Source organism: Genypterus blacodes, unplaced genomic scaffold (assembly GCF_046128005.1).
Source record: "Genypterus blacodes isolate CSIRO-AG114 ecotype Tasmania unplaced genomic scaffold, CSIRO-AGI_Gbla_v1 ptg000214l_1, whole genome shotgun sequence".
Lineage (NCBI taxonomy): Eukaryota > Metazoa > Chordata > Actinopteri > Ophidiiformes > Ophidiidae > Genypterus > Genypterus blacodes.
In genome coordinates this window covers 788,213-816,135 of record NW_027467013.1, presented here as the reverse complement: position 1 = coordinate 816,135, position 27,923 = coordinate 788,213, and the positions used below count along the sequence as shown (strand labels likewise).

The following is a 27,923-nucleotide window of genomic DNA, read 5'->3' as shown; positions in this document are numbered from 1 at the left end:
TGCTATGTAGTCATTTTGAGATATAATTTTTTGAATATTTCTCTATCTGGGAAACAAGTTCTGCCTAATTAATTCATAACTTTCTGAGTAGCAGAATTGGGTGAACACACAACTTCCTCAGGAGGAGAAATAGCTTCGGGAAATGCATCTTCAAGCACAATCATATTCTTTAATGTGCTTGTCATGTGATTATGGGATGATTGTCTGGTTTAAGTAAAAGTGCAAACAATGTGCTGCTCGTGTGTGTGTGTGTGTCAACGTTCGCTCTATGTTTCGGTGGTTCATATACGAGAGCTCGTGTGTGTAATTTGCTTATGTCATTTATGAAGCATGCAGGAACGCGGTGTCTACGCCTCCTGCCAAGCTTGTATTCCCAGTCTATTAATTAGAGATGTTTTGCAGAGAGGTTGTAGTTCTGTTTCCTCTGCGCTGCCAGAAGATGTTGAAAGTAAGCAGCGATGTCAAGATCAACCAAAGCTGTAATGGTGGTACGTCTAACTGAATATCTCTGTCACCATAGTTTACTTAAAGCGCAGTGAAGCAACAAACGAAAGCAGGAGGTTACTTAAAAGCACAGAGACGATCATTAGATTTTAAAATCTTCCGTTCCCCAAACAGTGGGGAGGAGAACGGGATCATTCAGAGGAAGCTCATGTAGATTCCAGGAGGAAATATGAGCTGCAGACTCAAAGGGCCGAGCCGGAATCGAACCCGGCACCCTAATCGCTGCGAGGCGTGCACGACCACTTGCTAAAGAGCCATGCAGCCACGGCCTCTTAACTTCAGATGCAAAATGAGTCAAACGATTACAAGCAACTGTGATACTCCCCCTCTTGTTCCACGTATAACAACTCTAACATAATAAGCATCTAAGCATTATAGAGTGATGGCTTCATGTTTTCAAACAAATTACACCTTTTGCTCGTAGATCCATCTCTAAGTGAACTCGTTTCAGGTAGAGGGATTGGCTTTTAAATGCTGTTAGTGTCTTGGCGCTCACCACTGTGTGAAAATGCCACAGGGTGACACGGGAACAGCTGGAGTCTCCCGAGCTGTTAGTATGCGGCTCTTTAAAAAGGGAGCAGCACAGCCACGAGCTCTCACACACACACTCACACTCACACTCACACACACACACACACACACACACACACACACACACACACACACACACACACACACACACGTTGAGATGGTGCTCATGTCTATCTGCTTTTTCTGTATTTATATCTATGCTAATCAAATCTATTTCACCGTGACTTGAATGATATAAAACCTGTCCATTCAAGTCCAAATCCAACTAATCGCAGTAAGATAAAGGAGGAGGGTGAGATGTAAGAGGAGTAGAGCGATTGAAAGAAAATCAGTGAATAGGAAAATAATTTCCTCAGGGCAGCGGATAGTTAGATAGTTCATCTTAACAGAGCAAGCAGAGTCCCAGCCATCATTTGTAAAATTTACTATTTTCTTAGCAAAGTGTCAGACAAAGGGAGTGTGAGATCAATTAAATTAAAATTTGGATAGCTTTGGCACATCTACAAACACGAGTGGCGGTGATAAGGCTGCTTTCAAGGCATTTTAGGGAATAAGGGAACTAAATTCAGGATTCTTCTTTTAATGCAAAATTGGTTTTAAGGACATATTCAGTTAAAATTATGCATTATGAACTGGTAATCGTGTCTGTCCATGAGTTCCTGTAGCTATGCCCTCTAGCCCAGCGTGCAGACTGTAAACTGGCTGCACACGATGCTGCTGCAGGTTTTCTCAGATGCTCTTCCTGTCTGTTACAGTAATGAAATCAATGAGCTCCTCTGGCTCATGAAAACGTGCAACAAGGAAGCCCCCCCGCTTTGATCATGCTTTTAAGCTGCCACGGGCTGCTAATAAATAAAGTGACTGCTGAAGCGGCACACACACACATACACACACACACACACACACACACACAGTCAGGGCTCTAGTCCAGCCAACCCTGTCAGTGTGGGAGTCTGTGGAGTCAGGGTCAATAACGTAGCCGTGCCTCCATGTTGATGACTTCATTGTATCTTTGTACATAATTGTTCATCAAAATAGCTTCATCAGAGTCCAAGATGGCTTATTTGTCTCATCCCACGCATTAATAAGTCTGTTCACATGTTATTTTTATTAACATGGAACATCCCTTCTTCTCTTCCATACAAGAGGAGTTTGCAGAGTATAAACATCAAAATACATTTCTTCTTCTGCAACATTTGCTTATGCTGCAGTATTGGCAGTCATATCAATACGTATAAAGTATCCAGATTCCTCCTCTCCTCTCCTCTCTTCTCTTTGCCTCGCCTCTCCAACAATGCCACAACTCAACCGTGCACCTCCCAGTCACGCTGTGCCGTAACATATTCACGGTCAGACGTGTATACATCTCATATATTGATAAGAAGATACACTAACACGGTGCCCAGGGTTCAGTTCTCAATTCATCACACACACACACACACACACACCTGCTTTCTTGATCACCTGCAGTGGTGTTTGTTTCTTTATCCATCTGCATCACCGGATCGCACGGATCTACGCCGCATGTCATTATCGCCCCATGTTGGCTGAAACATGACAACCATGATGTCATCAGATCCCACCCGAGGATAGAGCTGAAATTTCATTATCCTTTGCCCTTGCTGTAACAAAACTTGGTTCCCAGCTTGTGAGGGGCACTCAGGGAAAATATGAGACTGTCAAAGTGACCTTTCCTCCGGCCTCACGGGGACGGATCTAATTGGCACTTTTTATTGTTATTGACTGAGGCAAACAAAAATATTCTCCTGTGCGCTACTATCTTGGCCATTTCATAGAAGAAGAAAAAATGGGAGACGTCCTGGTTAAATATGAAATGTAATAGTCTAAGTTGCTCTTTATCGATCCAGATAATGTCTCGCAGATAAAAATCCACAGACTGCCTTATTTCACTACTTTGCTTCAAAACGATACGAGATCAATACCAAAGGGAGAAAATAAACCCTGTGCTTCATGGATATAATGCGTATGGCTATAATCGATCCCATCATGCAACAGTATAAGAAAGGTCATACCTCGCAAACTGTGAGGCTTCTCCTCGACCGTGCAATCAATACTGACATTTCATCCAAAGAAACAGAGTTGGGAGATGTTGGGCTCCTTCACTGCGGCCAATTAGAAAGGCATTTACCCTTTGACTGCATGCTCGCCCGTACCAGAACAACACACCTAAACACACACAATAATCCACGTAATCACAAACACACACACACACACACACGGAAAAACAAACACGTGCAAACTTCAGCCAAATCTGAATTTATTTCCATTCAAATCCCGATGCTATTCTGCTCTGCTGTGTGATCTCATGTTAGGTCGTGTTGCATGGATAACCGCCTCTTACGCGTTATGCATCCTCAACTAGCCGGCTGCTGTTATCTCTCCTCTTCCTGCCCGTCACACCAGATGGACCCACAGATGGACGCGGCGACATTCTATTCGTCTATCGGCTCAGTCAGCAGCCAGCACGTCATTCTGCTGTCTATCATATCTCCCAGCCTAAATCCCCAAATTAGATTTTTTTATTTGCTGCTAAATCAAACATTCATTGTCATCTCACATATGAAAGACAATAAAAAAAAAACGATAAGAGGCAGAGCGCGCTGCCAGTAGAAGTCTGACACCTCCAGCAGAAACACACAAAAAGCTGAGAGGGGATGGTGTAGCGGTTCTGAAGGGAATTCTTTGGATGCTTGTTAGCGTGGTGGAGCTTTAGATTATGTCAGAGGCTTTGATGGCGTCTGGAGAATCTCTCCCCAAAGCTCTCGCCGCGCAGAGCGAGCACGCCGGTGTCAGACACGCACCTCATGCTTCCCCCACTCTGCTACGGATGCCGTGCGTCCGGCTGGAGGGATCAGATTCGGGTTGGGCTATCAGACGAATGCATCCGCGGAGCAAATCTTGGATGACATTCGATATCTGATTCGAGTTGCTCCTCTAGAGCATTTAGCTATCAAACCTCAAAGCATCACCGGATCACCAGGGGAGCGAGGGAGCACCGGTGTGGCCCCCAGATCTTTGCCTGATAACAGCCTCCTTCATCCCATCTTCTTCATGCCACGGCGCTATGATACGGTCCAGAGGGAGTCAGCAGCCAGGCCCCTATGCTGACAGCCCAGCAGCTCCTTCAGGCTTTTGTTGCGGCCAAATCAGCTCAGATTACAGGATGAGCTGCAAAAAGCATCCCAGACATGTAACCTAAACTACTCCGCTGGCGACTAACACGGGTTGGTGCAGCTGAATGTCATTTTTGTAGACTTGCCTCTGTGTTGCTACGGGGCTGCAGGCAGACACTGCATGATTCTAACCCTGTTGTATCAATTGCTGACTAATTCTGCGGCGATTGGCTGCGACGCCTGGTTAGTTGCCTTTGATCCGGACGATTTCAGAATCCTCCCGAGACGGTTCCTCAAAATCACTATCGGATTTCTTGCATTCCCTGAAAAAAAAGCCCCCTGCATGTGTCTCAAGATTGTTTAACAGCCATACTGTTGCTAAGCTTTATTGGAATATTGTCAGTGGACAAAAACTGTCTAAATCATGTAGCAGCATGTCAGTCAAGCTGTACAGTGTGAGGATATAAATACAGCCTCCGGTCGCACAAAATGGAAGATTATAAATGTGCAGAGGGAGTTCATGCAAACCTACAAGTTTACCTTCATCTGCTTGATTCAAACAAAGAGATTCTACTGTTTGGAAAGACTTTTGCAAGCATACTCAAGCAATTTGTTGTGTTGTACTGAACGTGTTCATCTGGTCTTCCTTCCTATGTTCGTTAGCCTCGTGCATTTACCTGTAAACATTATATGAGCTCATAACTGAAATCCAGTTGCCTCTTCTGATAAACCAATGAATTTGCATCTGCCAGTTTTACAGTTTTTACAGCCTGCACATTTTGCCTGATGGCTACTACTGCTCATAATCTTTATGAAGGAAAAACTCATAAGCTTTATGAAGAAGATCTAATATTCTTTATGAACCTCCATCCCCTGCAGTGGGAATTTCACTCTATAGGCTCCCTGCTCTGTTAATAACACTTTGGATGTCATATTTTTAATTCAATAGACACAATCCCATTCTAAATATTATGGCAAACGCTTCCATTGTCCTTTGACGATAACGTAACTTCCGTTTCTAAACACAGGAGAAGCGAGAAGTGATTGATTCGTGAGTGCAGGTTATCACAGTGGTTTGCACAATTGATGTTCAGGTGCAGCCCAACGCTCAAATATTTACACTCGCAGCTCTGACGACTCAATAGACGTCGGATATTTCAGAATGAACGTCTCCTGAAGGAGGCTGCTGCAAACTCCCCCACCCACACACACACACACACTGCATCACAACTATCAAAGTCACCACCGGTAACAGCTCCGCCTGTCCCTCTGTCTGTCTGTCTGTCTGTCTGTCTGTCTGTCTGTCTGTCTGTCTGTCTGAAGGAGCAGTGGGTTTTTTTGGGCACTTGAGTTGGCTCCCAGACGCGGAGTTTCATTAACAATCTGAACAGTCGCAGCCTTGCTGGATGAACAAAGGGATTGGCAGTGCTGACAAACTGATCAAAGGGCTGCGGGGGAGACAAAACAAAAAGACAGCGAGGACAGAGACAGAGAGTCGGGAATTGTTTGTGGTCCTTTCACGCCGATGCCACAGATCGTGACACTTCATCGTCATCTTCAGCAGGACATAACAAAAGGAACACACACTGACGCTGGTCTGCCAGGATGAAAGACCACCTCCACAAAAGTCACCAGCAGTTCACGCGAAATGCACTGAAAGCTCCAAATCTGAAGCCTGAACCTCCCAGACGCCGCCGTGGCGAGTCGCGGGGTTACAGTCTCTGCTGCTGTTCTCCTGACACGGCGCAGGAAGTACAAGACAAAACTTGCTTACTGTTTGAGTTGCTTTGAGACGCCATAAGTCACAATCCTCCTCCTGCTCCTCTTCCTCCTCCTCGCTTGTTTATCTCTCCTATGACTGATGGAGACAGTTTTTTTTTTTAAAAGTAGCTTTAACCTCGGCTTCTGACAAACGTAAAGCTATAGAATACCCCGGCACTATATTTACTCCACCCGTGGATGCACCTTTATGGCTCTCCTGGGGTTCGTGCGGAATTGTTGTGTTTTTTTTTGTAGCTCAGCAGAAACTCCGTCGCTCCATTTTACTGCCGGATGTGGTTTTAATCTATAGGTACCAGGCCTATATCCTTCTCCAAGCAAGGTTTTTAGGGGGGGGGTTTGTCTAATCTTCCTCGAGAACGCTTAACAACCCCTGTAGGCTGTCGTTTTAAAGACAAACCCGAGCGGGGACATGCTTTATCCCTACCGTTACAGTATTTACATATGCGTCATCAACACATCATTCCTCATTCACGCTTGTTTAGAGGAGCCGGTTTGCTGAGGAAGGGAACCGGGGAGAACACACAGAAAGGCCCGAGAGGGATTCAAACCCATCTTGCTTTGATGTGACACAAACACACAGAAACTTTCAATCTTTCCAAACACACACAAGACCTGCATATCCCACCGCAACAGATACAAACAGATGAGTTTCAGTGTTGTCATTGTGGACCGTGTAACGTCGAGACAAAGAGATCTTCTATCCGTCGCGGTACCATTCACTCGGAAGCGTGATGCAGCTATCAAGCTATTGTTAAAAAAAAAAAAAAATTGTGTATTTCTAAACTGAATCTGTGACAGAAAGCGATAACAAAAAATGAAAGGATGCATTATCTCTGCAGTGATTCCCAGAGCAGCTACTGGATCCGGGCTAGAAAGTCCTGCCAAAGACAGCGCAGACATGTTGCGAGTGCGATATGCCCCCGATGAAGCAGAGCCAAACAGTTTGCAAAGTGCTTTCAGTGAGAAAATTTGAGGTTAGCAGTATAAAAAAGCCTCTTACATTTCGACCTCTACTCAATAAAGTACCAAGGTTTTGCCAATTAAATGGTCCTGGCGTATGTGGATGTGAAGACAATATCCCCACACTTTCTTCCCCTCTGGCATTTCGCACTTTTTTTGTGTGCGTTTCCAAAACACATTGATCTGGCCTCGCAGGGGAGACTTTACGGTACCTGCTTCCCAATTACTCGTATCGGCTTTATTCCTTGACGCAGATTCATTGAAAACACGGCAGATTGGCACGGTGGTGCGAGCTCATAGGAGGGGAGGTAACTGTGTGAGCCCGGGCGCGGGAGAGCAGCCAGCTCCCAAACACCTTGTCTGCAACAGCACTCAGAGCGGCTGATTTACCGTCTGCGCTCCTCCGCGGGCTTCTCTCTCTCTCTCTCTCTCGCGCTCTCTCTCTCTCTCTCTCTCTCTCTCTCTCTCTCTCTATCTCTCTGTTTGTCTTGTCTCCAGCGGCTGACTGAGGACCTTGCTCACCCAACAAAAACACTGTCAAAGATAGCTCAGCCAGGCATGAAATTGATTTTGTATTAACAAACAAGGGGATCTGTTTCTCCCATACTGTTAATCAAATCATTTCGAGGAATGAGAGGAAGATGAGAGTAAAATCATTAACTTCCAACAGTAAATCAGGTTCACTGCCAACCTGTTGTCCCATTAACCCTGAAACCTGTTCAATAGCTAATTAAGGCAATTACTTCAAGCATGACAAACCAGTTAATCATGAATGACTAGACCATTTATAGAAGTGGCTTCATTACCATTGGCAGCACTCACCGATCGCTATCCTTATTCCTCACACACGCGCACACACACACACACATACATAGACGCGACAACCGTTGAGGCTAAACCTGACGGGCTGCACCGCCTCCCGTCCGCCGTCTATTTACGGCGCTATTACCGCAGTGAACATAGGTATCAAAGAACAGTGATCACAGCGGGTCCTGCTGAGATACACCAGGCTCCATCTGCCCGGACGACAAGTCTCAGCCTCAAAGGTTTCAGCTCCATTTGAGTTAAATGGAATTGTTATAGAAATTGCTGTCTCACAAACCATTACACGTTATATATTACACAGACAATAAGAGATACTCGGTGAAATGTTGTTATGACCTCAGTTTTGAAGGACAAAGAGAGATGAAACGAATTGTTTGGCGAGCGTTTTGTGACAGGGTACTCTTTTGTCTATGTACCCCAGTATTGAATCCAAATCCATTAAAAGCAGACACATTATACTGATCTCTATTCTCTGTTTGTCATTATTTTGAAACCTTTGCACTGCTGTAATGTGCAAAAACAAACAAAACAAACCACAAAGAGATCCATTCACATCTAGTCTCCCTTGCTGCAGGACCACTGGGCACACTGAGTGAAAATGGGCATTTTAGGCACTTTCACAAAAACTGTCTCAATGTTTTAAGATCGATATGCATTGATAATGACAACTACAGTGATTTGTTTATGATTAGATTCACGAGAGAACACAGCAGCAGAAATGATGGTGGTGCCAATGTGACAAAGTGTCAGCAAACACACGTACATGAACCATGAAACACACAAGTTTCATGGTTCCCAGCATTTAATGATCCTCTCACTCCCTCTCCCTCTCTCTCTCTCGCTCTGCCTCTCTCTCTGGAGTTGTCCTTGGTGCTGAACATGGCTCCGGCCTCTGTGTAACAGTGTCCTCTGTGTGGTCTGACACCAGCCTTGTCAGCGGCTCCCATCTCGCCCCGCTTGAGCGACTCTGACAGACCGCGGCGCTGAGGGGGATCCTTGTAGTGAACTGTCCTGAGTGGAGACTATTGATTTTTCTGTTTGTCTCCCGTGACTACGGCGAGGTGGAGGCCGGCGATGACTCCCTCAGCTTTGTGGCCCATTCCCCTCACTCCTCTCCTTGTCCTGATAATGACCAACCGCTGCCTGTTTCTATATCTGCCCGGGCAACTGTTCTTCAGTGCTGCAGAAGGCGGTCAGAGGCCCCTTCATGCTCACACCGTTAAATGTCACTCTCTCCCCTCCGCTGCACATCAATAAGTAGGGCTGGTGCTGCAGGACACCTCTCTTAGTCGTTCCATTTTCATTTGCACCCATGAATATAAATTTCTGGACGACCTGCCACTCTGTCAAGATGAGGGGTGTTTCATCTCGCTGCCGTCCCACTGAACTGAAGCCTCCAAATGTGAGGTGACATTAAAAATCTGCAATGTATATTTCCCTGTAGCTCAAAGGTATCCACCCAGGGAAGGCGAGCGGCTCGGTTGAGCGCAGGCCGCTGGGAACGCTTTGACTTTGATCTATTTTCGCCAGACAGCACAGCAGACAGGTTTATTGCTGTGATTGCAAGTGCAAAGCGTTAATTAAAAACAGCAGCAGTTACCCTCGCTTAGACGTTGTTTGTCTTCCTAACGCAGGGAAACACAGCCACTCATCAAAGCCGCGCATAAACAGGCGCCTGTTTGTGTTGAATTATCAAGCATGAGTGCGAAAGGCTCCTGAATGAGCCGTCTGCGCTTTTAAACAATTAAACCCAGATATGTGGAGAGGGGAGCGATAACAGACGTATCACTTTACACGGTCACACGGTAGCTTTCAGTCTAAATGTCAGACTCATTCACGTGCCGGTTCCAGAGACATCTAAAGGAGGGTCCCTGCTGCCTGTTGGAGCCTGGAGCAGGGGGAGGCACAACAGGTACACTAACACACACAATACATCAATCTGCCTCTCTTTGGAGCAACAGTCAGGATGTAAGGATCAAGGTCGTTGCTCCACCACCAAGCCGCAGTATCTTCATATGTGCATGAAAACATCAAATAAGGAAATTCATGTTAAGTTAAAATGAAATAAGCATAAATCCTTATATGCTTAGATCCATATCATTAATATAAATATTATATACATCAATTTACTCAGCATGCATTCCTTCGCCTGGCACACACTCCTTATACTCAAAATTTTGCCTCATGTATATTCAGAAAATGCCTCTTACTCATATTTTGGTCGTAATCACAGTACAGCCAAAAACAACAACAAGAGTTTGCATGTAAACGTAATGAGAGGCTGGTGGTTGACAGCTGTGGCAAACCGGGCGGTAACATAGCTGAGAGCTAGGGCTGTTTAGAAAAGTCTCCTTGGTGTGTTCAAGGACGCTCTGACAGCTGAGGTCTGAGAGTCAGAGGCTACAAAGCAATGCATTCGCCAGCTATATGCTTGCAGAATGAAAGCTGAAAGGAAAGCATTAAGCACACATGGCGCTGCGATTTTGACTCTCAGGTCTCGAATGATTGATCATGCTTGAATGCTCCATAAATGTTTACAGTCGCTGAGTGCCTGAAATTGGACTTTGTAAGCAGCTTCTGACGCCTGGTTGCAGACATGTTTTTCCTCGCTGTGATCATATCACAAGTTATAGCAAATGTATTTCCAAGCAACAATTACCAAGCAATTTTAGGACTAAATAATGAATGCATGCAAGTTATCCTTAAGTGGATTCGCTATTTCACATTAAGTGTCTGTACGTTGATTTACAGACATGAATGATTGTCTTTGCTGTTACAAAACCAAAATCCCCATCTAATCTAATATTGAACACATTTAACAATCAGAGAGAAAATATTTAATGTTTCGTTGCGAAAAAATATTCCAACCTACTGCTTCCTCTTCAATTTCTGGTAACTTTTTAGAGAAGACAAGTAAGTAAACCCTGAACATGAGAGCAAAAAGTAACGATGTGATGTTAAAATGAGCGAACAGGAGCAGGACCTCCAACTGAAAGCTTAGTCTCTCGACAATAACTGGCTTAGCAGCAGTAAGTAGCTTTTTTGTTCGGCTTTCACTGCAGGACAAAGGCAAAGCCCTGCTGTACAGAGGCACATTATTCCACTGCTCTAACACACCACCCACCCCACCCCACTGGGAAAACCATTATCATGGTTAATGTCAGATGTTAGATGGTGTGAGTGAAGCATTAACATGGAAGCTCCTGCGGGCCAAACGCAAGAAGATTGTTATAACTGAATAACTGGGGTGGGAGTAAGTGGTGGTGTACACTGTGCTAAAATGGAGCCGGAGCTGAATTGAGAACTCTCAGAGAGACGGGAAGATGACGAGGAAGGAACAAGATGGGAACAGGAATTAAAAAAAAGGATGGCTGCAGAACTTGTGTAACGACTGACGCAAACCAGTCCCGCGGCGTGACCCACTTCTCCGCTGTACGTCAGTATGTTCAGAAGAGTTTAAACAGACATATTGGTTCCAAAATATGATCAAATCGTAGCGATGAAGCATGTGTGCTGGTTCGTCTGCCTGCCTGCCACTGGCTCACACAATGGTCCAGAAAACTCCCCAGAGAGCCAATAACTGAAGTAAGAAGAGTGGTTCTGACCAATGGATGACGGGAAGCGGCTGCCGAAGCCAACACACACACAGACACACACACGCTGGCACGCAAGCTTGACAGGATTGAGTTGAAAGCTGTGTGTTTAATCACATTTTGGCAGATTTATGAGGGTTTGGAACATAGAGTGGACAGCAGAGAAGGAGATGATGCTGTGGGAACAGTTTGAGAAGTTTTATGGATGTTTTGATGCACTGTGAAAAAAAAGGCCCAAAGCCGCATTGCAATATTTTTAATCTTTTTCTGCGACAATATAATATAATCTATAAAACAACAAAAGGAGTTTCAAATTCACCCAAATAGATGATAAATGTATTATTATCTACCAACACAATCTGTCTTTAGGGGCAGAATCGAGCATTTCCAGCTAAATCTAATAACCCAAGTCTGAGTTCCAACTAGTTTACTGACATCACACTTTTTATTTTATTTTTGAAAGTAAACACTCGAGCCCAAATCTCTTGCTTTTGGTCAACATCACAGCCAACATCAATCCTTTAGCTCTACACTCATTTTCCTGCAGCTTCTCTCTCTCACACACACACACACACACACACCAAGAGCCACAGCACCTGAAGTAATCAAACAAGCATGCAAAACCAGGAGCAGAATATGAGCTTGAATCCTCATTACACATTGTGCAGCCCTAATATGAGAATTTGTTCCTGGATTAGAGGATTCTTTTTACCTTCAAAATGTAGAGATGGCGTCCGAGAGAAAAAGATATTATGACATCGTATTGATTCCACATTACAGATATAACAAAGGGTTTTCCGAGGACATCTACCAACTCTCTCTAAAGTCCTCTACTCTTTCCTGTTCTTTGCTTCTTACTTTTTCCTCGGAACATCCCCCCTCCAACAGAATAAATGGATGTGGTGGGGCTCGACAACGCTGCTTTTTGTGGACCTGGATGGATTGCGTGTAAGCGGTAAGATTGGGCTCAGTGTTCCCCGTGGGCTGAAGCCTTTGGTGTTTGGTGATAAATGCCTCCTGTGTGGTAATACAGCGTGATTAACGGACACAGCCCAAAGCCTGATCCCTCCTTTCCCTCCTCACCGCACTTGAATCAATCATCTACATGGAAAGGCCACAGTCTGGTGCTGGAACAGATGCTTAAAGCTCCACTCTCTCTTTTCTCACTTGAACAGAGTGGAGCTGACTGCAGGATTCACTTTGAAGCACAGTAAATACAGCAGATCAAGCCACACGCCGTGTTTGCTGTCGATGGTGTAGGGTCGGTCACTCCTGTATTGCAGAACAGGAAAACAACGATAAATAAAATCACTAAAGCAATCCAGAAATTCAGATGGGGGGTTAGAATCCACTTCTTAAGAAGATGTTGGTTTGTTATTGAGGTGATTTTGACCCGATCCACATAAAAAAACAGTAATAAATAAAAAAAACAAGTTATAAAACAGGTTGAAGGAAGAGTGACATGGGAAATGTTACTCAGATTAATGAGCTCCTATGACAGACTGGACCCTTAGATGCTGAATGCTAACAAGTGTCACATGATCATCAATCATTTATGCACACTGTAAATAATGTGGTTCCACCTGTGACTTTCTTATGTGGTGTTTTCCATTTTTAACTGTACGCTCCTTGATATATATGCAGATCTGGATCCTGCAGACTACCATTTATTCTTGGACAGGGGTGCATTAATGGAACTGATGTACAGAAATAAATAGGGTTCAAAACAGTAAACAGTGAATGCAAATAGCTGTGATGTATTTTTGATAGTTACAGAGAAAGATCCTCACATAAAATGTTTTTTTAAAGAAGTTTCTCTCTCTTTAGGCCAGTATATAATTAGAAGTACTTTCTTCTAAGCTGAAGTTGCTCTTAGAGTATGCAATTTGTCTTCATTATATTACTGAAGTTGGTTTTGACCCCACGCTGTGTTATTAAGTTATTATGTGTTATTATTTCTGTTGTCTGATTTTAGAAATACCAGCCCTCCCTGCAGTGGGCCTGTTAGAAGGGAGGGACTGCAGGCTTTGTTTCAATCCAGGTGGTGTAGGGAAGCTCTGAGGCCGAGCCAACAGTGGGGTTATTCCACACCGTGTGATGTGACCTTTAAGTGACCTTCATAATAGCCATATTGCAGATTATCTAAACAATAGCTTAGTTTTTGTGTGTGAATAAAAATAAACATAAATACATTTATCACAGGCATAATCTTGTTTTCTACCAACCTCTGAAAAACTGCAATCCACCCTGACAACGCAGACATGAGAAGGTTAACACATAAGAATAAGCCACCATGCTGCTTCCCATTGAGCATCTTACATGATTAGATTTGATATTACGGCTGACATTAACAAAAGGCTGCAGCAGCACTTTTACAAATAGCCATGAAGCCACATCATTGGAGGGGGAGATTATAGCTGTGCCATAAGCAGTCAAATCAATCCTTGAGTATTTCTGTGCAAGTCGATAGAGGACCCAGGTTAGGCCCATTAGTCACGTTGGCACCCAGCACTGCTCTCCCAGCCCCGAAATGTCCTTACTAACCTCCCACTACATTGCTACTGAGACCTCTGGTAGGTGGAAATGGATGGATGTATGGATTTACACCCGGATGTGTTTTCCACTGGCAGAATCTGCTCGGAGCTGTAAATGAAAGGAGAAGGCCACGTGCTCATATGCATTGTTCACGCGAGCACTCTTGAGATACTTAATGATATTCCTCTGCTAACCTATTATGATTCTGAACCATGCCTGCCATTACAAGTAAAACAAATGCCTCCAGTGTGTAAGGACAATTTCCTTTCGCCGCCCTCAAACAGAAAGTAAACAAATCACGGCTTCAATTCCAGACATTGAGGGGGGAAAACGAACGCGGAATGATGAATGAAGCAAAGTCCACTATCTGTTGCCGAATGAGGACTGATGAGAACTAACTGATCCTTGGATTTGTGAGCAGGATTTGGAGCTTTATTTTGCAGCCCTTCATCTGCTGCCTCCGGAGGGCTGACTTGCATTGAGAGACATCGGATTCCTATGATGGGGTTGATGTGCTGTATCACAACACAGGCTGGGACATAATGCTATTTGTTCCACACCAGCGCTCTGTGATGGTGCAAGATGTTACTCTACTCTCTTGTGCCATACTGTTGTTAGGGCAGATTTTCAATCCATACTTATTATACTGTGGCCTGGGACCCAATTTAAACAGTGCTGCACGGTAGGTGGGTATTTACAGCGATTGATCTACAAGGGAAACTCCTTTCCCAGTGGGAAATAAAACAGTGTCTAGTCAGCATAACACGTAACGTACAGCACCACATCATATCAGGCGCTGGTTGCCTTCCAATACACTCATTAAAAATATGCTGGATGACAAAATACACACATAATGGTTCCATAATAGTCAAGGCAGTTAAAGGAAAAGACAGATGGGAATATGCAAATTTTGATAAATTAGGTTTGTTTTCAGGCGTGTTTGTCTGTGTTTGCCTGTTAGCGGGAGATCTCAAACTGCTGAAGACGGATTCAGATGAAACTCGGTGGGCAGGTTGGATGGGATAAAGGAAAGAAGCCTTTACATTTTGGTGCCGGTTGGCCTGATGGTGGCGCTGTAAAAAAAAACACTTTTTGGCCGATTGGAATTGTAAGTCACAGAAGTAAGATTCGGCACTTAACATTTCTGCCATTTTGAAATTGTTCCTAAATACACTTTACATGTAGAATGTTTGGGCTGTTTAACCCTTGTTTTTGATATTTCTTACCAGTTTGCTATAAATACCTGCCCAATGGAGTGAAACTGCTACTTCTTTCAAATGAATGTATCTATTATAACTACTCACAACTTATACAAAACAAAACAAATATCAATCAACCTCATGGTGGCAATAAAAAACAACAAGTTAGATTTCGGTGTATCCTGCCATCCATCCATGGAAGAATAGATAGATGGATAGATGAGTGTTTTGTACTAATAATCAAACATGTGAAACGATTCTGCAAACTGGGGGAAAAAAAAACGCCTATTTATAAATGCAGGAATTTAAGAAGCAATCTGGACGGCAAGCTGTTCAGTGAGATTATTCAAATCTCACTCACAGCATGTCTGACTGAGGAGGCAGCAGAGGGAAGTTGCTGGAACCGTCGCCTATAAAGATTTCATTGATCGAAAATATTTTATTGATTGCGGTTTTACTGGAGCCACCCAAGCAATGATTGATACGGGTATCACACCGTAGAAGCATACATTATACGGAGTCTAAGCTGTAGTGGGACGACTTTGAAGTGCAGCCCTGGCCAGCATGACTAAGAAGCAACATCAAAAGGGTGAGAGCTCTCCTGCGAGAAGAAGTTAGGATGGCACTCCTGCAGGATTAGGCTGTGTGAAGGTGACTCTACCTGTGCTTACATTTTAAGTGTGCCATGTGCTCAGTCAACCACCGGATTTCAAATTGGGGAGTGGTGTGAGGAAGGCGGCTGCGGCTAGTCTCCCCCAAGCATAACTTACCTGTCACCAGCTCGCCCCAGATAAGGACAGATGACCTTTCTGCGGGTTGTTATAATAAATCAGCTCCGGAGGCAGTTATTCTCGGCACAAACCTTTTTGTCAGGCCTTACAGGTATCAATTGAAGAGTAACACAGCTGAGCATCCCTGGTGGCATTTTCTCTGTCACTCTTTGATATGTCAATCTGTCAGGTAAGCAAGCAAGTATGAAGAACAAGACATGAGTACGCTCACATGGACACACCCGCATATGCAGACACTCAGTAAGGGGGCGAACCAGGTCTGCAAGGTTTTGGATATTACTGTTCAACATTCTTGGTTCAAAATCTTTATTATAATTGTTTAAGGACAACGGAATAACACCGTGGGCGCTGTAATCGCACACGGTCCCCATCGGTGCATTTTGAACTGTCGACAATCAATTTAAACAATTGTTTCACTGATTTGTCTGTAACAGCTTAAAATCAACAGTCTGTGGGAGTTGGTTTTAAAATAATCAGACTGAAACTGACATAAATCAGTGCGGATGCGCTCCAAGTATCACACTGAGACTGTGTGATCCTGTGGATGTGTGATCACTTCATCAGCTTGGAATAGACAAGCATTCCGCTCGTGCATGTCCTCACCTGACGGACTTCCTCCTATAAACCAAATAAGCAACAACTCATGTATATTCAACGACAGATTCAGATTACACTGTGCATGTAAACACGTCCAATTATTTCCTTGAATTGAATGCTATAAGTACCAGAAATGTACCAAGTAACACAAAACACAAAGTCTAAGCATGTATGGATCTAAGTATGAAGGCAAACAGAGTAAAATTGTCAACACAAAAGTCTGAGCTGTATATCGGCTGTATAAAGCTTGTGGCCCTCATCATAAAACAATATTCAAGAACTTGCTGACGAGAAAAATCTTGATCAACACTCTGAAGATTTCTACCTTGAATTCCAAAGTTTTGCACAACAACTATTTTACAGATTGTTTTTTAGTACGGAAGAATAATGTTCTTTTCTCAATTAGAGAGAAAACAGTACCAAAGTTAATTGCCCCACTGATAATAGGAGCATTTGAGCAGCTCAGCCTCTAAACAGGCCTCCTGAGGACATTCAGCACAGAATCTCTGAATCACTGCACTAGCTGACTCATTCTCATCACACTGATGACTACATTTAACTAGATCAGTATGAGATGCTTTGCTACCCTTCTCTTTTACTCCAGTCTAGGGGGTGATCTCGCTCTGATCAAACGCTTACCAAGCTGTAGCAGTTCAGCTGCATGACAGCTTGTCTGGGATCAAAGCTTCATGGTGGGGCTGCGGTTCAAAATTAGAGCATGGGGGAACATCACTTTGTGAAAGAACACAAAGCCCCTAAAAAACTCTTCGAAAACATTTTTAAAGACAGGATCTTCACAATATCACTGCGTTCAGCAAAAAAAAGTCAAATGTAAGCCAGTTCCATAGAAATAAAATAGAAAAATGCAACATAGTACCTGACACAGTGAAACCAGTTTGGACCAGGAGTGTCCTGGCCAGCCACTCGACCAAACGCCACCCTTTAATCACACTTTCAGAGCTGAATCAGATGATTGGAGATTCATATTTGCCAGACCAGCAAGTATTTGACAGCAGCACGAGAGAAGCTGCATGCCTGTTCTGGCGAGCTGCAAGACTTTCATTACCTAGAGTGGCTTTTAGAGAAAGAATGGAAGTGCCACACAAACAGCTACAAGCCAAATGGACAATGACAAATATTCAGCAGCACTCATAGACATACACAGCTTTTCATCCCCCCCCCCCCCCCCCCCCCAACGCTAATATCACAACCTCCCATAAGTGCTCCATTATTCAGTCAATGGGGATTTAACAATAATGCTTAAGACAGATCGGGTCGCCCTGTTTGGTGCAACATGTACCAAGCAGCACATCTCTACAAAGAACTGGGACACTAATCCCCATCTCAACAGAAAAGACATCACACAAGGGGGAAAAAAATAATAATCTTCCCAAAAGTGATTAAAACTTCTGGGTACTCTGAGTGTACACATCTTTCCTCAGATAAGCATTTCAAACTAAAAGAGGCTCGAAAAACCCCAGAGGTTCTAGTCAATGTCGAAGAACGTCTTAAACTTATATCTGTCATCTCTTTCTACAGATGTTCTCCAAGTCTTACGCAATGGCACTGCACTATTTCTGGCGCCAAAGAAACTCATCTCTTGTCTTTCCTTTTGCTGCAGCAATGTTGTGCACACTGAGTGGAAACAGTCCCCATATTAGGCACTGCTCCCTTAAGGCCCCTGCTCTCTTGACCTGCTGTGGCAACAACAGGCACATGCTGGCCAGACACTTGTGCCTTATGGTTGCGCTAATCAATTATGAGTCATCTAGTCAAATATCAATGTTTGACCCTTAACCAACAGCATGCGATCAATCGTTAATAGAGGTATCAACCCCCTATAGGCGAGCCTCACCTCTCATTGCTCCTCTCAGCCATGCATTGGCATATCTGTGAAATACTGTGTAAATATTACACCAGCGCTGTACAAATGTCAGCTAGGATTAGGGTTTCTTTAAAATAGGGAGCGGTATTAAAGATATTGTGCAATTGGCTGTAAGGAACGCCTAAGTACAAGCAAATACTGAAAAGGGAAAGTTGTCAGGAATATTTTTGATATGCAAACAACCTGTAAATACTCCCGTTTCATGTGACTATCCCTCCAATGTTTCCTCAGTCTCATCACATTTAATCGCAGCCTTGACAGTTTCTCCTGCTTTGTCAGTACTTTGAGTACTTGACTCGTGCCACTGAACCCTCTGTCTAGGTAGCACTCAATTATCAAACCAACTGGATTACTGCTCAGGCCTGCCAGCAATGACGACTTGGATTAATGACACATGAAAAGCAATCTCCATGCCCTGAAAGTCCAAGGCCTGCAAGGGCACACTCAGCGGCACACGTAATAAACATCCCATAATTGTGACATGCACTTGCCTCCTACGTCTCCATATACCAGAACCGTAAATCTGTGCAACTTTCCTCCTTCAGGTTCAGCTGTGTCTGGAGGGCACCCATTATCCTGCTGCTGCTTTGCTGTGCCACATTACGCTCAATGTGGTGCCCCTGCAGTTTCACAGTTTTGCCTAAGCAGTGGGCTCTGGATTATAGCAGAGCACAGCAAAGAAGCACATTCAAATAATGCATAAAGAAAAAAAAAAAAGAAAGCAGTGGTGCTCAATCCTGGTCTTCAATTACTACAGCATGGACAAATCTCTCCATATTCACTTTACTTAATCAAGTGCCTCATGGATCTTGATTGATTAAATACATCTGATTGAGAACAAATAAGGTAATGTATAGCATTTAGTACTTACAGGGGACCTAAGATGCTGATTAATGTGGGCCTTATATTAATTGAGGGGTCTATTTTGAAGAACGTACTGGTCCTTCTTGTCCTTGCTGAAGAACCAATGTGCACACTGAGTGAAAACAACAACTGGACCCAGTATAGGAAGTTATGTTGTATGTATGAAGTTAATATTTTGTTACTTTGTGCTTTTATTTTGGAAACCCTACTAGCCCCTCTCTCACTCTCTGGTGGTCTACTTCCACTTAGGTGTATTTTCATGGAGTGAGCGCATGAGATTGCCGCCACCTGGACTTCATCAGCTGTTGATTAGCTTGTTAGGCTGTACCAAGTGATAAGGGGAAACAGAGGGGAGGATGTTTGGATAAGTTTGGCTTCTGTGTGTTGTTGTCTTAGTTTATTATGCAGTGAATTCAACCTTCAATATTGTTGTAAATATTGTCAAGGATAATTTGTAAATGTGTGTGTTTGTGAGGTTGCTTCGTTAGCTTGCACCTTCCTCTCACTGGGTAGTGGGTTTGGCAGAATCAGGGGTTTGAATATGGAGTGGAGAAGCAGGGGGTCAGGCTGTGTGTGTGTGTGTGTGTGTGTGTGTGTGTGTGTGTGTGTGTGTGTGTGTGTGTGTGTGTGTGTGCGCGTGTTGTCTCTGCTGCGAAATCTGCTGAACCTGCTAATCCTTTGATTTTTGTCTGCCACTTTAAGTGTTTTGACGGACAGATGCCAGCGATTAAAAGCATTATAAAACGCTAACAACAAAACATGTACCTATCGATTGGAGAAAAAAGAAAACTGCATCAAAGCGTATAAATTCAAACTGACAAAGGCATCCTGACGATGCGCTTTTGGCCAAAGGAGCAGCGGTACACCTCAAAGTGCGTTCAAGTTCATTCAGGCCAGGACATTAATGCCTCCCTGCCACATGGCCGTGCAGGAAGACGCCTAACTATGGCATATGTCAACGTCAGGCGCAGGTAGCAGATACAGTGAGACACGCACGGTTCAGCGATCACAGCTGAAAGTGGTAACAGCCACTCAGTAATTGCAGCCCTCTCCGCATCAGTTTTAATGAATAAAATATGATGTGGGGTGTTATTCAGCCAGGAGTTAGGCGTATCACCGGCGTGTCATGTAAGTAATAATGGAGTGCAGCTTGTTAAATACTACGACGGTTGTAGAGGTGAAGTTCATGTGAATATCATCTTAAAAAGCATTAGAAGCGATACTCGGTTCTGAAGTGCCACGGAAATAGAGAAGACACAAGCGTAACCTCATGAATCGAGAATCTATTTCAGAGAAACACAGAAATCCCATAAAGCATCAGTACTCTTTGTGTATTATTGCTACGCCGACTATAATATTAATAGTGATATACTGTATACCTCTGTGGCTGTAGTGATACCATGCGCAATATCCTACTGTAATGGATTTGTTATTTTTCACTATTCCGTTTTCTCATTAAGCTTTTTTGCACGACCCTAGCTAGCTCATCGTCTTCTATACTGTATGTCTGTTTACATTATGTGGCTGCGAGTGTATGCTGTGTATTTTTCATTTCATTTCATTCATTTTTGTACAATTTTACCTCCATTTTCCTTTCATTTACATCTGACATGGACTGCTGCTATTCACATTGAATTGTACTTAGTGACAACAATGATAATTTGTTTTTTACTTGATCACAGTTCCAGGTCTCATGTACAGTAATTAGGAAATGATCACCCTAAACAATCAAAAAACATAAAAATGTTCTCTCCTGTGATCTTTACTTGAGAATTTTAAAGCTATTTTGAAGGAAACAGCCCACATGCCTGTAACAATAAAACTGTGAAATCAAATTCTGATGCAAACCTTGAAGCCATAAAAGAGCTATACCTATAACCTTTGTTATTGCGATATTATATGTAGCGGTCAGTCTCTTTGTTCCATCAAAGCATAGCAGCATTGCAGAGCACCTGTCGAGAACCGCACGGCTTTTGTCTCTTTGTACCTCTGAACAAAGCATTCATGATGTTATTCATCAGCCAGAAGAATGCTGCTAATTCACATTTAAGAACTGATTTAAAGCTGCATTACCAGCTAAGAGTTAGAATCCAGTAAAGAAGGCTTTAAACACGTTTCTTAAATGTTTTTTGAGTGGATGTGTCAAAGAATAGAGAATAGGATAGAGAATCTGCAGGCTTTCAGACCGACCCAAAAAAAGGCACAAAAGCCGATCAGAATGATAAGTACACAGTCAATCAGAGAGCCAGAGCTAACCAGCAAAGTCAGCAGGTGGAGGGTGTGGTTGGACTGCAAACCCGCAGCCTCTGGCCCCTTCATTGGAGTGGTTTTACAGCCAAGCAGCAGAACCCTGTGGTTCACTAAGCTATGCATAATAGAGCATAATAACTGAAGCAGGAGAGAAAGGCACATAAATAAGCATATGAGCACATTAATAGTTGGTTGCCTCAGATACTCTTAAGGGTATTGACTTGCATTTTGAACACCAATTCTAAAACACTTGAGCTATGGCGAGGTGCATTTATGAAATGAAGCAATTGGCAACGAATGAAAGCTGTTTTGCAATGTCTAACGACCAGCTTTGATATAGATGATTCATGCAGTCCATACATACAGTATTTGTTCAGAATGGAATGAAAGAAGGTGGACTGTACATGAGCTTTTCTATAGTGATAGAATGTGCTACCGTTCAGGCACAATTCCATGACATTTGCCTGTAAAATGTCACCAAAACATTGAATCCTTACAAGCAGGACAAACAATTCATTCAGTCACATTCATTCACACTCTCCACGACGAAGGACAACCTTGATTAACTGTATTGCAATTGATTTCAACAAAACCACTTCCACCTTGACGGCAACCTAAAAGTTGAGCTGCTATTTGCTTTATTACCACCTTTGCAGAGGAGCTGTACATAAGTAATGTCACACCAGGGCAAAGTGGAATGAAAGAGCTGCTCAGGTAGAATGGTGTTGGTGTTGATCGGCGTGTTTCTTTTCCCCTTCAGCTATTAACGTTAAAGTACAGCGTGCTCACACTGCGTTTTCTAAGGATGCGGTGTGAAAGTGTGACTCATTTGCGTTGCGAAAGCGCTCTCTCATTCTGTCGTTCTCTTGTGATAAATAAAGAGCGTGCATGGATGTTTTCATGGTAAGGTCCAGTGTCCTTGCGCTTACACGTGGCAAAATGCTCCATTTCAGTTTCTGTGGCATCTGAAAAATCATTTGGGACTTAAATAATGAAAAGGGAATGATGTGAAAAACACCGTCTTTGCTATTTTCTGGAAATAAAATGCGGTTTTATGTTGATTTGCTGACAGGCGCATAATTTGTGACTATTGAATGTGAAATCAAAAACTGTGAGAAACACAAATTGATTACATGGTTGATTGGGCAAAACTGACTGTACCTCTAAGCACTGCTGCTTATACTGCAAGTTTTACTGTCTGGACCTTCAGCTCTATTTGATAATAAATAATACAGTTTCTTATGACAAATAACGCAATTACTTATTATCATAGTCGTTTCTCCACACCAGTGTGTTACAAGACAGATTTTGTCTATGATTATTCAGCCTTGGCGGAGGTGTCAAGTATATTGTGCACCGTAAAGCGAATTCTGTGCTTCCTCCAAGTAACAGATGTAGAATTTGTGATTGACGAGCGATCAGCCTGTGTAAACTGCCTCTGCACGCTTCTCCTTAACGGGACTCTCCTGCCAATTACACAACGAGGGAATCAGCAAATCCCATCAATCCATAGACACACACACACACACACACACACACAGGTGAATAAACTCATTTCTACCACAAAAGAGTTCTATTGTATTAATGACGTGAAGCTATTCCTATTTTGTGACAGAGTGTGATGCATGTGAGACAGCAGACATGCGAGCTACTTCTACAGAGCAAACAGCTGCCTAACAAACCCAATATGTGATAATTGGTCATATTTGTAGCACGCCTTAACATTATCAGCCTCAGAAGTCACATGAGAGGAAACACACCTTTCAACAAGCCACATTAATTAAAAAAAGGACATCTAAAAGTTCGACAAAAATAGAAACACCCACAAGCATAAATCAAGCCCCATTATGCCTTTCCCTGACTTATGTTTGCAATGTACTCCATACAGCAACGTAAGGGCAGAGCACTAAGGGGCATGTCTCTCCAAAAGGCCCCCTAAAGACAGCAGGGCTGCCTGCTTCACTTCTCCCCTGACTGGCAGCGCACTCCAGAGAAGCTGCGCCGCAGGACACACACACTGATCCGGCCTGACACGCCTGACCTTTCCCGGGTCGCTCGGCTGGCTCATGGTTCAACATACCCTGCCCGGCTGAAAAGGCCATGCGATGCCATGCAGACAGTGCCGTCGCTGCCCACCTCAGACTCCCCGCTGCCATCCCCGCAGCTGATGAGGTGAAGTCCTGGGATGGAGGAAAGACTGCCACTCAGCCTGACAGTGCTCTCAACCGCAAAACAAACACGTGCCATCTGAATTTGGCAGTGATATATGATTGGTATTCTCCATTCCACCCTTCAGTGAAGGGAGGATTTTTCTAAAAGGCAAATTATTGCACTGATATTGAAAATTGCAAAGAATACATACAGTACATTCCTGCAAGTCTTAACCTTTTATTTCTTAACTTTTTCCTTGTATAGTTTAAGACATTTTAATTAGGGTATTGCTCACAGACAAACTGACTCTCCAGATGAAATTTGCATATTACGACTAGTCATCTCATTTAATAAACGGACTGGGTGCAGCGGCTGTCTGGTGAGGTTCAAGCATGATGTGTCTGCCTAACTGTCTTGGTGGAGGCAGAGGGATAATAATCTTAGAATAGATGGTGGATTCACTCTAGAACAAGGGACCAGAGGACTGTTAAGTGCAGAATAGATACTGCAGCTGTGAAATGAAGAGCTGTCGCATCCCGTAAGCACTTCCCTGAGTAAAGGAAACACTTGGCACTGCAAAAATAAATCATGTGCTCCTGTCCTTGTACTTCCCTATGATTGTATTTTTTCAAAGCAGAGAAGGAAATCCACCGCAGTTCAAAAATCAAGGTTGTTCTTCAAAAGATTTGTTTTGTGTCTTGTCTTGTGTGAGAAATGTGTAGAGAGTGTAGGCTGAGTCTGACAGGCAAAAGTGCGGCATGGTTTTGATGTGTTGTCTCAATCAGCCTCACCCTTTGTGCAATTGAAAGAACACCTTGCTCCGGTAGCAAAAGACTACAGTGAAAAAAACAAAGTGAGGGAAAACACACACCTTTGCTTGTTCAATACAATCCCTTTCGGTAAATGCACTACACCCGTCGTACATTAGAGAGAGTAACCGGATATATTGTTCAATATAAGTACAGAAAATATGGAGATGAGTTTGTGAGTTTCGCATTAATAGCTTGAGCTTTACTTTCCAGTCCTTATACGAATTTACATAACACAATGTGTAGGAAATAAAGTAAGGATAAGGACTTGGAACAGTAAGTATAACAAAATCTGCCATGGCTCCATGCCCGTATGAACGTGAAGACCTCATAGAGCAGATGCAGGGAGAGGATGTGTGTACTAGTGTTGGCTTTAGAGTAGGCGTAATAGTGGTGGTGGAATTTCAAGTCAGAAACACCACTTTGGACCTCTTAAGAAGAGCGAGATGGATTCACCGGTTGACCTTTATCTTATCCTACAATCAGAGAACATGTGTTTAACTAAACTCTCTCAGTTTGAAGTCCATTTGGAGTTTTCTCAAGCCACAACACAATCCCTACAGGGCACCATAACATTTGATTTTCCCAGTCACAAACATCTTTTCTGCGGCTCAGCTGGGGAGGAACAAGTTGATTGTGAAGGGCTCGTGTAAGCCAAGCAAGACAACTACAGACAGTGTGTGTGCCTGGGAGTGCAGCAGAGTGAAAGCCAAATACAGCTTCATGAAAGAAAGATGCAGTGGATAAAGTATTTGTTCAGAAAGAACTGAACCAAGTGGACCTAAACAGTAGAATTACACATTAATTAGTTTTACCAACTTTGTATCATTACTTTCAGATCACATCACTCCATCCCCCAAACACACCCATTCATATCAACACACACACAGAGCTAAGATATGTTATTGTTGTGTTTATGTGCAATTAGGCGCCTAGTTGTACTTTGGTTTTGGCCGGAACTATGACTGTACGCCCATAGGTGCCAGTACTAAAAGGTAGAATGTGATCCAGGCAAAGTATCTCACTCCATCAGAAGTGATTGATAGAAAAATAAATAATAATAAATCATCAATGCATTCCCTCTTTACACTTGCAACACTTGGGGCCAACGTGTCCCGCTTTACACACGTCTGCATCATACACACACACGCAGACAGACGGACGGATAGACAGACAGACAGACAGACATGAACCCTGGCTTGTACCTTCTGTTCCTCTGGGCGTCTTTCTTGTCCATGATGACAGGGACACAGTTCGTGAGCTCGGTCCAGTCTGCGTGCAGCCCGCAACTCCAGCCGGTGGAAAACCGGGAGAAGAGCCACGACTCCTCTTTCCCCGGCCGGTGACATGTGCACTTCTTCTGCCCGGGCTTACAGTCGCACGGTTGCTCCAGGCGGATATTCCTCACCAGGTGTCTCCCAAAAGTCGTCCCCCCGGTCTTCTGGATGTGTAGAAACACGATCACGTCGTCCCCCTTGATGTTGAACTCCACGTGTCTATCAAGGTCTCTTTCAGTGAAGTTGAATTTGGACGGTACTTGCGGGGGACTGTCTTCCTCCAGGTCCTGGTCTCTGTAGAAGTCATCGCTGTCCTGATACGGACTGGACAACAGACTGATCCCCCTTAATTTCTGTCCAGACTTAAAGTGGCACGAATTGCTTCCAGCGGGACAAATGTACTGGTAACCTATCATAACAAAAAGGACGGCTAGAATAGGAACCAAGATGAGCTTACTGGATCTATCATCCATCATATCAAGATCGTGTCTTCATTCCATCACTAGTGTGAATAATAAAAATGCCCCATGAGTTCCTCAGGAGTCAAGATTCCTCCAAGCTTCTGACAGACATGAGAGATGGATGTTCAAAGTGCCACATGTTGAGCAATACGATCGCTCTCCACCGGAGGAACATGATCCGAATTAACCGGGTCGCCCACCTTTAGGTTTACCAAAACACCGCGCTGGGAATAATGTCCAAAATTAAGACTCATAGCATTAAATACTCCTGCTGGCCAACTTCTAAAACGGTGTTGGAGCTGCATCTGTGGCGACGTCCCCCCATGTCCGTTTCAAGTTGAAAACGAAGCAGTTAAGAGTTTTATAATGTCAGAGTTTCCGCGCTGGTTCCAGTCTGAGCTGCATTCATGTCGTCGACGTGGGGAAAATGCTCAAAGGTTTAACGGCTCGCACTGTTCGGATGGATCCTCCCTCAGCGTCCTACAGCATCACGGGCTGGACTCAGTCTAAGTGAAGCAGCGCTGAGAGGGGATGATGAGGATGATGATGATGATGGTGAGGAGGATGATGCTGCTGCTGCTGCTGCATCCGAGCCCATAAACGCGTCGTGGTTGGGCAGAGGAAACTCAACATCCCACTCCGTCCATCCCATAATCGTGTTCTGTACGGTGCAACGCCAGAAGGATGGGAGCACTGAACCGAGACAACGGAGCTTTAATCGCACATGAATGTAGCAAATCCACTTTCACTTTTAAGCTTGCCTCTTCATTAAACTTGCGCTTACAGCCAAAAGGCTATTAACAGTATAGGGATGTACGATGCAATAATCCTCCTGTTAATGAGTTAATACAATTTTATTGGAAGAGGCCATAAAATAAGATTAAAAAATCCTTATGCAGCAATGCTGAGGGGATCAGCTGCTGGAAACTAACTGTTGCACTGCCTGACCAGCGTGAGAGGGACACTTTGGGCTGTGTGGAGGGTCAGTGTCCATTTAGTACTTCAAATTAAATTAACATACTTACTTAAGTTCCATTTAAATGGAACTGTGCCTTCACGTTAATATAAAAGTAAGATGGCAAGTAATTTATACATTTTTTGTCGAAGCCCAAATATTCAAACTATCTGATTCTACAGCTACACACAGCATAATTAGAGCTGTAACAAATAACCAATTTAATTGTTTCAGTTAATAATAAAGGAGGAGTGCAACAACAACAAAGCGAAGACTTTAAATCGTTCATACCTGACAACTATTTAAAAAAAGTCAATCAATCTATCTATCTATCTATCATCTATCTATCTATCTATCTATCTATCTATCTATCTATCTATCTATCTATAATACTTCTACTAATAATGTGTCTGTGTGCTGTAAGTATTTATCATTTAATTATAATATTATATTTAATTTTTATATAATATAAGTGTTGTTTTACTATTGCATGTTTTTATCTTGTATTTAAAATATATACTTTTAAATTAAACGTCAGTGTTTGTATTCCATTCTAACTGTTGTTACACGGAGGAGGAGGATGTTTGTGGGAAAATGTTCCAAGTTTGCGGCTTCACCAAGTTAGGTGTCTGTAGCAGTGCCGGACAAAATTGTAACTTTACGGACCGGGTTTCTTCCATTTTTAATTATTTTGTTGCGGTATGCTAGCAGACTATTAAAGAAACCCCCCAAAACAAGTCATGTTATGGCTTATTTAATTTTTGTAGCGCGTTTGTTTCTCCCCTGGAGGAGCGCACAGCGTTAGCCACCACACGGCGCG

General features: G+C 43.4%; 1 protein-coding gene across 1 annotated transcript in view; it reads right to left on the bottom strand.

Annotated features, from left to right (window-relative positions):
• The window catches only part of hs6st3b (heparan sulfate 6-O-sulfotransferase 3b), a 48,465-nt gene extending 22,302 nt beyond the window's left edge, over positions 1-26,163 (bottom strand). The window contains exon 1 of the mRNA XM_076170041.1: positions 25,616-26,163. Within this exon, the coding sequence (XP_076026156.1) occupies positions 25,616-26,163 (548 nt within the window). The remainder of the gene's footprint in view (positions 1-25,615) is intronic.
• Positions 26,164-27,923: the final 1,760 nt, after the last annotated feature.